Below are 11,352 nucleotides of genomic sequence, written 5' to 3'. Positions count from 1 at the left end.
AATAATGCTCAAACATAACAAATATAAAGATATATATATAACATTTCTATGTGATCAATTTGATAACATCATTATAGCAGGTTCTTCGAAAATAGTATTTCAATTCTAAGAGGCCGATTTATCAATGCTTCTTAAGTTTCCCGCGAGCCAGAAACTTCAGTGGTAGATTGCAGTAATAAATGCATTTGAGTGTAGACGTTCCCTTTATCATCGCTCAAGCTAAATCAGTAGTGCTCCTATTTTAGTGCTTATATAAAAATTTCCAAGTTATTTCTTATCACTTGAGTGATAGTCAAGGGTGTGCTAACAGTAGTGCACTAAACTCCTCATATAATAGACTTCTTTGGAGGTGTTCAGGGAAATTCATGCTGGATATTGCTAAAACTCTACGGTGCGCTAAGCTGAGGTTGCACAAGTAGTGGAGTTATCCTTGTAGATCTGTGTTATACTATTATAAATAATGGTTTACTTCAGGTTTTAAAAAAGTGCTACATTTTATAGAATTATTTTGGATTACGGTTCAAGCAGAACACAACTCACCACTTGTAATACAAGCACAATTAGCATGTTAATAGCGCTCACTGAGCTATTCATTAAAACTATTTGGCCGCCTAAAAAGGTTTGAGCTGTGTTAGGATGTTTAAAATATTTAACCACCTACTTGTCATACCAGATAGTGTGTTAGTTATTCTTTGTATTAGGTTGTGCAAAAGATAATGTATCCTGCACCATTGTTTGCGCTCCACTTGTGATCTAGCCTTACATGGTTTTGTTGAGTGCTTGTTTGAGATTTAAAATAATTCTTTGTAATGTTTTCTTTTTTTAAATCCATTTGAGGGTACTTTCCTAGATCCAAATAAGACTAAGCAATGCATATATTTTAATTATTCCCTTCAAACCCAAAAAAATGTTGTGTAACAAGGTTATATTACTCTTTAGCAGACAAAGGGGCTGATTTATCAATGTCTGGATGGACATGATCCGCTGTATCGGATCATGTCCGTTAGACATCGCTGAATGCCGACAGCATACGCTGTCTGCATTTAACATTGCACAAGCAGTTGTGGTGAACTGCTTGTGCAATGCCGCCCCCTGCAGATTGGCCGCTAGCAGGGGGTGTCAATCAACCCGATTGTACATGATCAGGCGGATTGCAGACCGCAGCCTCAGAGGAGACGTATGAGTTAAGGAACAGCGGTCTTAAGACCGCTGTTTCTTAACCCCTGTTTCCGGCGAGCCTGAAGGCTCGCGCATAAACAGTTACATTGGGGCAGATACAGGGGTTGTTAAATCGGCCCCAATGTGTTAATAGAGTGGGATTTTTTTTTTTAAATGATTGAATTAATCATTAAATATCACTTCCACATTAGCATTTGAAATGCTCTTTTGAGATGTATTTTTTTCTCCTTTTTTTGCTTATTAAAGAATTAAGTTACTGTAATGTATCAGGGTCACAGTGAACCTAGAACAACTCAGCCTAAATACACCTCCGAAGAAAAAGCTAATTAAAGGGACAGTGTATTGTAAAATTGGTTTCCCATAAATATAGTTCCAATTATGTATTATACCAGATGCAGACATAGTATAAAAGGAATGGCAAATTGCTCCTTTAGATTTACTTTTGTATATGAAATATATGCTTTTTGATAGTTGAATCAGAACCCTGTGCCAATTATCTGAACTTGTCAGGAAAACAATCCTTCTTATCTTTTCTTTATATACACAAATGCCTTCTTATCTTAATTATCTCTATCTTTATACAAATATCCCTATACTTGCAGTCATTGAAAATGTATTATTTCCTTTCTCTACAACCCCCTTCTCTGTTGCAAGTGTAATTTATACTCTTGCATTGTTTACATTGATTTTATATAGCTGTTACTTCAGTACTGATATTTTCATTATTAGTGGCAGTTTCAACAGCCAAAAACAGTTACTTCAAATGTTTCTTTGTTGTGTTCATACGCACAAAATAGAATTTTTAAATAAATAACTTATAAACAAGTTCACTGTGCCCTGTAAATATTCTTAAACCTTCCAAAACTTACCTGGAATTCATAATCAAGGTTAAGATAACGCAATCATTTTAAACTAATGTATCTCTCTTCCAAATGTGTACAATAATGTTCATTAGCTATTTCATAAAATACATTTATTTTACCTAAAGTGTGTAAATGCATATTTTGTGACAAAAAAAGATTCCTATGTCTTTATGAAGCAATAGTGGTGTATAGAAGCCCTTAATTGCAAAATTAACCATTCCATAGGTTCTATGAAATTGGCAAACCAGTTTGCGAATACCAATGTGAAAGATAAATTTAAACAAAGAAAATAACACAGGAAAACTGAACACATCATATTTCTTATTGTTTCATTGGGATAGCTGTGGTATTTTACTTCCATCTTCAATAAAATCATATAACAAAATACAATTATGGATTCCGAATGGTTATGTTTTTGGCCCTATTAGTGGAAAGGTTGTGAACCCAAAGTTTTACCAAACCTCTTGACTGTTAGACAAAGTTTTAAAGCATTTAATTGAATGCATACAAAGTATTATCCAGCAGCCAAGGGGTTAAAGAAATATAGAATATATCTAAACACATCAAAGCATTCACCATATGCTTTTTTTTTCTATCCTTAGACCATATCTTTCCGTTAAAAAAATAATTTTGTTTAGAAAACACTATGATATGAGGGCGATAAACTATTTGGTTGGGTTTTTTTCTATGTAGATGCTCTTAAATTGATGCATATAAATAGTTGTTGTTTTTTTAACTGTCAATAGTTTATTTTTTTCCTTTTTCCCCCCAATTTCTGTTTTTCTAGGTATTAGACAGAAAAGTTCATTTCAAAAGTCACACGTGAAGCGCTGAGTCCCTTTCATTTCTTAAGACAAAGTGCGCCTCAAGTTCAGTTTTTGCTTTCGGGCTCAGCGGTAGGAAAGCAGTATTTTCGCTTGCACTGTCTTCAGTTTCTACAATTACCATTTCCAAGTCCTCTGACTTTCGTCTTGCATCAGTCAAAATTCGTATTTGTTCCTGTACAGTTTCAAGCAAAATTTTCACTTCCTGTTGTTCTGCTATAAGACAGTTGCTAGGTGAAACATTCACCTTGACTAGTTCATTTGAATAGGAGTTTTTACACCATTTCACATCTGCTATTTCAGAAACATTCTGCTTTTGCATGTAAGTCTCATCCAGGCCCAGAGAGGGTATTATGGGTATCGAACTTGCTGTACAAGTTGAGTAGCCGATTGAGTCCTTTTGTTCAATTTTATTAAAATAAGATTGTGTTTCTTTTGAATGCATTTGCATATTTTGTGGATGATTTAAATCAGTACATGAACACCTATTAAAAGAGAAAGAAAAGGTAATATCATTTAATGGATGGATTTAAAATACATTACTGACACTTATACTATAACAAAATATATTATGAAGGCACATCTGTCTATCCATCTGTCTGTATGTCTTTCTCTCTCTTGTGTTCATATCAATCTTTTTATATCTATCTATCTATCTATCTATCTATATATATCTGTCTATCTATCTGTCTATCTATCTATCTATCTATCTGTCTGTCTATTGATCTATCATCTATCTATCTATCTATCTATCTATCTATCTATCTATCTATCTATCTATCTATCATCTATCATCTATCTATCATCTATCTATCATCTATTTATCTATCTGTCTGACTATCTCTATTGCATCATATAATTGTCTCTGTTGTATCTATCTCTTTATAAAAAAGCATAAGTATAGTTTCAGTTAATGATGCATATTGTCAACCCTCTGTCTTACGAAACATTCTCCTTGAGTTATTCTACAACTTAAATGTTCCTATAGAACATTTTTTTAAACAATGTTTTGTTGTACTGAAAGCAATGCATTTGAATACCAAATACTAAAATTGATCTATAATTGACAAAAAAAAAAAAAAAAAACAGAAATATTATAATTAACATTTGAATGTTTATTCTTATAGACTTATCTATGAGAATCAAAATTGAAATATTTTCACTCTAAAAAAATATTTTAAACTAAATATTCGATTTAATATTCAAATGATACATTTTATACAGTAATATGCAACACTTGTTTGCAAAAAATAAATAACTGATTGTTTGCGAAATGTTTTAGAAACGACAAAGCCATTATTTTTTATTTTTAACAAATGTAACAACATATATATTTATCCCTAGTTTGTACATCTCTTAATGGATCCCTTGAATTTCCTTTAGATTGCAAGCTCACAAGACATCTCTTTTAAAGGTGGTTTAACGCTCACAACTCACATAAATTCTAAAGGCTTTTATTCACAAGCAGAATTGATGACATTATAAAGGTTCAAAGTTTGTTAAATTTGCAGTATATGTACATAATAAAATGTTATCTTATGTGTTACACTCGCTGACCACGCATTTCTGCAAAGATAAATACCTCTTTTAGCCAAAATGGTTTAAAGGGAAAGGTACAAGGGCATAGTCAATCATGGTGTGAAACAAGGACCTTTGTTATTATGCTCACTAGTGCTACTTACGTAACCTAATAAAAAGAGGCAGAGTAACACTCACACAATGATATAAAACTAAATGCAATAATAAAACCATAAATAAATGAATATGCAAATGTAGAATTGTACCTATTTTTGTACCTCAGAATATAATAATGATTAATTGTATTTGTAAGTTCTTTGTTTTTGAGAACAGACTCTAATTATTAAATTAACTAATTTACTAATTTACCCTTTATGATTTATGTTGTTGTACTGTGCAGTTTTATACCTAATGGCATAACACTGCGTAACATGTAGGTGCTTTATAAATAAATTATCATAATTACAAATTATAAAACACTGGAATTTATCCATAAATGGTAAAACAAGGTTCCCAGCTTGGGCTACAATGATGCCGCCCTCTGCTCTTAGTTAACCAACAATCACCCTGGGCAAAAGTAATTTAAGGGGTTATTTAACTGTGCCAGTAAAAGTTGGCAGAGAGGTTAATATGCTGGGTTTCTATTTATGCTGTTTCTTAATTTATATTGAAAGGGTAAGGCAAAGCTGCCTTCTCTACTCATTGTATGCTATTGTATGTCTGGCTTGACAAAAAAATATTTTTTTTAATATGATGCATCTTTTTAAACTAAAAGGAAAAGAACATAAAAGTGAACACATATTAAATTCAACACAAAAAGTATTACCCTAAAATAAAAAAAAATATAATAGGAAAAAGCAATATTCTGCCTTTAGACAGGGATATAACTCTCTTAATGATAAATTACTCTCTAGTGAGGATTATTTTAATTAGAATTGTAAGTAAATTACCAATGTAAAAATTGTAGGTATTGTGTTTGCAGTTCTGTTGCTTTTTTTTTTTTAAAGGGACATTGTAGTTAAATATTTTCTACTATAATATGAATGAGCAGCAGACACACAAGAGATATAAGGGAGGAGATCCAGGAAGCAGTAACCAAGTGCGCATGCACACAAAAGATGTATATTTCTAAATTCCTTTCCCTCTGTAAAATCTTTTATTAGCATTGTTTATGTTTTTATTAACTATGTATAAAACATTTAACCCATGGAGCGCAGAGGCATTTTGGATTGTTTTATGGGTTGTAATGAGATCTGACCTTTGGTTAATTGCGCTAAGTGCAAAGTGAAACCGTGAGCTTGCGGGAGCATTAGACAGCCACTTGTAATGGCTGGTTATTTAACGTGCGCACGTAAAATGGGCAAATTTGCCACTTTATGGGCGCACATTAGAAAAGCTCACCATTTGTAATCTAGCCCTAAATATTTAGATTCTTAAGAAAATATATAAATTATTAAACAGTGCAAAATAATATGAAATTGAACACATAGGGGCATATTTATCAAGCTCCGTGTTTCTGGTGAGCCTTCAGGATCTTAAGACTGCTGCTCCATAACCTGTCTGCCTGCTCTGAGTCAACGGACAGGAATCGTCGGAAATCAACCTGAACGAATACGATCGGGTTGATTGACACCTCCGTGAATCTGCAGGGGGCGGCATTGCACCAGCAGTTCCCTAGAAAGCTGTCGGCATTTATAAATGTGCAGCGGACATGATCCGCAATATCGGATCATGTCCGCTCGCACAATGTTAAATCGGCCTCACATTGTAAAGTGAAATTATTAGTTAGCTGGAAAGAAAATTGCTTCAAACATATTAAGCATCATGAAAAAGTGAATAGATACGGCTAATGAAGATTTTGTGTTGGATTCTGGTAGTATTAGTGCTCTTGACAAAGTTTTACTAATTTAATAAAGTCTGGATTAATATCTGGAGATATGAACAGCTGTTACTTTAAAATTATTCAGTCAAAAAATGTTTCCCCCTCAATCAAATGTAAACTCTGACATTCTCGTTTTGCAGTCAGTTTCTAATACGGCAACGTGATGAGTATTTGTATGCTAACTTTGCTTAACGTTCTCATTAGTAACTGGACTATCCACTGCTTAATTAAAAGACTGCTAAGTGTTAAACTGTTATTCAGTCTACACGTTAACCTCAAAGCTGTCAGATACCATAACCAATAATGAATCCTGGCAGCTTTGCAATAGCGGACTGTGTTGTCAGGTGTGATAAGAATTTAGACAGATGGAACAAAGACGTAGAAAGTAAACTATCTAAGCAATTAAAAAATGCCAATCTTAACTCTTGCTTATTAGTTTAAAATACTGCAGTGCATATGAATTTCCAGATTTCCATCAAAATATTTATGTTATGTCATTTTGATTAACCCATTTTTTTTTAATGGATGTGGCTTTGTTCCTCATATTGGAGAAGTATGAAAGTATTCAGTAGAAAAGACAAATATTAAATATTAATGGGATAGTAAACCGATTTTTTTTATGATTCAGAACATGCAATTTTAAGCAACTTTATCATTTACTCCTGTTATCAATTTTTCTTCTTTCTCTTGCTATGTTTATTTGAAAAAGTAAGAATGTAAGCTAAGGACCTGGCCCATTTTTGGTTCAGCACCCTGACTAGCGCTTGCTGATTGGTGGCTACATTTAGCCCCCAATACGCAAGTGCAACCCAGGTTCTGAACCACACATGGGCCGGCTCTTAGGCATACATTCCTTCTTTTCAAACACACACACAGCAGATTCTATTTAAATTGATTCAGGAACACCCTTTAAAAAGAGCTGGTCTCTCTCCCACCACCACTGGGAGGTGGATTTATTGTGATGCCTTTTATTTAAATATTTTTTCTATAGCCAATACAGCAGAATTTACATTTTTAGTATAGGTGGAAGTTTCAACAGCAAAAGTGTCTATTTCAAATAAAAAAATAAAAGTAAAGGATATTTGACTTTAATTAAATGGTGACTTCTTATTTAATGAAATAGCTCATAAAAATAGATACTATTTGATGTATAGAATCGCAAATTATATCTGATTGTAATTAAGCTATTGATTAAAATTTGTTTTTAAATGTTCAACACCTCTGCTGATAAACACAGGTTCAGTTTTCAAATAGTTAATAAAATTGTGCTTAACTTCATCGCAAGAGCCTGACGTCAGTAAAGGTTACAAGGATGAAAACCGTTCAAAATAGCTCTTCTAATCAGCTGCAATATTTTCAATAAGCAGAACATAATGTACTCCTCTGGATAACAAAAAAATGTCAACAGAATAAAAAAGAAGGTCATTCTTTTGTTGTTACATTGCTGATTGGTGACTGGAGTGTCACATTCACTTTCAAATGACATCAAGTAAATAATATGTACTTGGAACAGGAAAATAAACACCTTTTGCCTTTATTTCCATGTATCTTTATATTATAGTAGATTTGTCAACAGGATTGTATGAAGACTTGAAAACGATTTGACCAAAATCATCCAAAGATATTTGAAAGTAAAAATTCATAACATGCATAAAGAGCAATTATAGTTGAAAAATGACATGCAGTAATTTGTTAGACCTATATCAACCCTGCACTACTGTGTTTTCTAAACCCCACCCCGCAAACAGGTAAATACATAGTAGATGTACCATTTGAGACCCACAAACCACTGCTGGTTCTGAGCAGAAACTGCTGCTGATCCAGTTAGCAGCACTAGTGGCACAACCCAGCTGTGTAACTAGCACTGCTGATTGGATCAGAGGCAGTTTTCGCTCTGCAGGTCGAGAGCAGTGCATATGTGTTTAACCACTTTGCAGGTTAAAAACGTAGAGGTATAAGGCCGCTAGTCTAAAAATGGCATGCTTTAAAAAATCAGTGCATGTCATTTTTTTGACTAAAAGGCATTTTAAAGGGACACAAAACCCTTTTTTTTGTACTGAAAAAAGAAAAGATTTTGTAGTTTTCATGATTATTGTCTACCAATAGAGCAGTGGGAGTCTGCTTATCAGCCAGTGAACAATCATGCCTGCAAGGGACAGAAAATTGTTAAAAGACTATTCTCTCACGTGTTTGCATGTACCAATGTGTTTAACTCCTCTAAAGAGGTTAAATAGGTTAAACATAAACATATAAAGCGAGCCCCAAATCAGCAATGCACTACTGGGAGATAGCTGAGCACATGTGCTGAACCAATAAGAAAGGGAATATATGTGTGTAGCCACCAATCATCACCTAGCTCCCAACAGTGCATTGCTGCTCCTGAGAATACCTATATATTATTATTTTATTTATTTATTATTATTATCAGTTATTTGTAGAGCACCAACAGATTCCGCAGAGCTATAAACAAATGCGGAGTACAACAAAACAATTATAGGGATCAAATGGGTAGAGGGCCCTGCCAAGAGTTGCACTGTTGTAGTCAGCTCTTAAGAAGGTGATCTACAAACAGCTGGACTCTTAGGCTTACATGCTAAGGGGGTTCAGGGGATAGCAATGGAGGAGAGGAACTGGTATAAAGAAAGGTTAGCATAGGTTGTATGCATCCCTGAGCAGTAGAGTCTTCAGGGAGCACTTGAAGTTTTTAAAACTAGAAGAGAGTCTTGTGGAGCGAAGCAGAGAGTTCCACAGGATGGGAGCCAGTCTGGAGAAGTCCTGTAAACGGGAGTGTGATGAGGTGACAAGAGAGGAGGAGAGTAGTAGGTTGTGAGCAGAGTGAAGGGGACGGGAGGGAGAGTATCTGGAGACAAGGTCTGAGATATAGGGGGGAGCAGTTCAGTTGAGGGCTTTGTATGTCCGAATGAGAATTTTGTGTTTCATCCTAGAGGCAAGAGGAAGCCAGTGAAGGGATTGGCAGAGAGGTGCAACAGATGAAGAGCGACATGTAAGGAAGATGAGTCTGGCAGAGGCATTCATTATGGATTGTAAAGGAGCTAGGTGGCAGGTGGGGAGACCAGAGAGGACAGAGTTACAGTAATCGAGGCGGGAAAGAATGAGAGAGTGGATTCAAATCTTAGTTGTGTCTTTTTAAGGTGGAAGCGGCAGGCTTTAGCCAATGACTGAATGTGAGGAGTGAAAGAAAGATCTGAGTCAAATGTGACCTGAGACATCGGGCATGTGGGGTAGGGGGTAATGATGGAGTTGTTGACAGTTATAGAGAGATTGGGGATGGAGAGTTTTGAAGAAGGGGGTAAAATAAGGAGCTCAATTTTGGAGAGATTTAGCTTGAGGTAGTGAGAGGACATCCAGTTAGAGATGTGAGAAAGACAGTTAGTGACACGGGTTAGCAAGGAAGGAGATAGGTCTGGTGCAGAGAAGTAGATTTGGGTGTCGTTGGCATACAAATGATATTATAAACCGTGTGACATTATTAGGGAACCTAGTGATGACGTGTAGATTGAAAAGAGAAGGGGACCGAGGACAGAGCCTTGCGGTACTCTGACAGAAAGTGGTGACGGGGCAGAGGAGGTCCCAGAGAAGGCTACACTAAAGGTACGGTTTGACAGGTAGGAAGAGAGCCACAAGAGGGCTGTGTCACAGATGCCGAAGGATTGGAGGGTTTGGAGCAAAAGAGGGTGGTCAACAGTGTCAAAGGCTGCGGACAGATCAAGGAGGATAAGCAGAGAGAAGTGGCCTTTTGATTTTGCTGTAAGTAGGTCGTTGGTAACCTTAACAATTGCTGTCTCTGTGGAGTGATGGGGACGAAATCCAGATTGCAATGGGTCAAGGAGGAAGTTTATTGTAAGGAAATGGGATAGGCATGCATAAACTAGTTTTTCGAGAAGCTTTGATGCAAGAGGGAGGAGGGAAATAAGGCGGTAGTTGGATGGAGAGGTAGGATCAAGGGAAGGTTTTTTGAGGATAGGTGTGACTAGTGCATGTTTCAGCTATGAGGGAAATATACCGGTGCTGAGGGAGAGGTTGAAAGTGTGTGTGAGTATAGGGGTAAGGGTAGCAGAGAGGGAGGGGAGTAGCTGTGAGGGGATAGGGTCAAGGGGACAGGTAGTGAGGTGAGAGTGCAGTATAAGTGCCGAAACTTCTTCCTCAGTAACAGGGGAGAATGAGCTAAGTTTAAGGTTATGTGGGTTGTGGTTGATTGAGAGCATTTGAGGGGGTGAGAAAATGGAATTATGTTGAGAGCTGATTTCATTTCTGATGGAGTCGATTTTGATATTGAATTGGTTGGCAAAGTCTTGAGCTGACAGAGAAGTTGTATTAGGAGGTGGGGGAGGGCGGAGAAGACTATTGAAAGTGGAGAAGAAACGTTTTGGGTTTGAAGAAAGATTAGAGATAAAAGTAGAGAAGTAGTGTTGCTTATGGAAATTAAGGGCAGAATAGTAGGAGTTCAAGATAAATTTGTAATGTTCAAAATCAGCTTTTTATCTAGCTATGCAGGTTCTGGATGTGAAGGAGAGATACATGCATTACAATATAATGATCAAAAAATGATTTTGGTGATAGATTTCTGTCAATGACAGTGAGGTTATTTATTTTTATTTTTTTGCTTGTTTGCTTTTTGACATGGTTTTCTTGTCTTTCTTTTTATTTCAATTTATTTACTTTTTTTCATGCTAAGCGCTATACTCGTAGTTATTAATATTTTACATTCTAATGTTCTCATAGAAGAAAAGTTTATTTTTATTTTTAAATATATATATATATATTTAATTTATAAACAGCTAGATTACGAGTTTTTTCACTACCGCTGCTATTACGAGTCTTGCAGGGTTAGCTGCACCGCACACTTTTTTGGCCGTAACGCAAAGTAACTACTGCAGCTTTCAAAAAGTAATTTTTCAATGGAACTTCCTTTCCGCCGTTATTACGAGTTGGCCTGGGAGGCCAAAAAGTGAGTGGTACACCCTATACCGTTTTATGCTACAAAGCCGTAACATAAAACTCATAACTTAAGTGCTAAAAAGTACACTTACACCCATAAACTACCTATTAACCCTTAAACCGAGGC

The 11,352-nt window shown here is 35.6% G+C and overlaps 1 protein-coding gene across 2 annotated transcripts in view; it reads right to left on the bottom strand.

Annotated features, from left to right (window-relative positions):
• Positions 1–2,469: 2,469 nt before the first annotated feature.
• The window catches only part of NRG3 (neuregulin 3), a 959,110-nt gene continuing 950,227 nt past the window's right edge, over positions 2,470–11,352 (bottom strand). The window contains exon 10 of one of the 2 annotated variants that reach the window (XM_053692070.1): positions 2,470–3,343. In XM_053692070.1, coding sequence (XP_053548045.1) covers positions 2,859–3,343 — 485 coding nt within the window. In that variant the 3' untranslated portion in view covers positions 2,470–2,858. Of the gene's footprint in view, positions 3,352–11,352 lie in introns of both variants that reach the window. The other variant, XM_053692069.1, reaches the window with a different exon arrangement.

Source organism: Bombina bombina, chromosome 9 (genome assembly GCF_027579735.1).
Source record: "Bombina bombina isolate aBomBom1 chromosome 9, aBomBom1.pri, whole genome shotgun sequence".
Lineage (NCBI taxonomy): Eukaryota > Metazoa > Chordata > Amphibia > Anura > Bombinatoridae > Bombina > Bombina bombina.
Note: the sequence above shows the minus strand (reverse complement) of the source record. Positions and strands in the feature narration are given on the sequence as shown.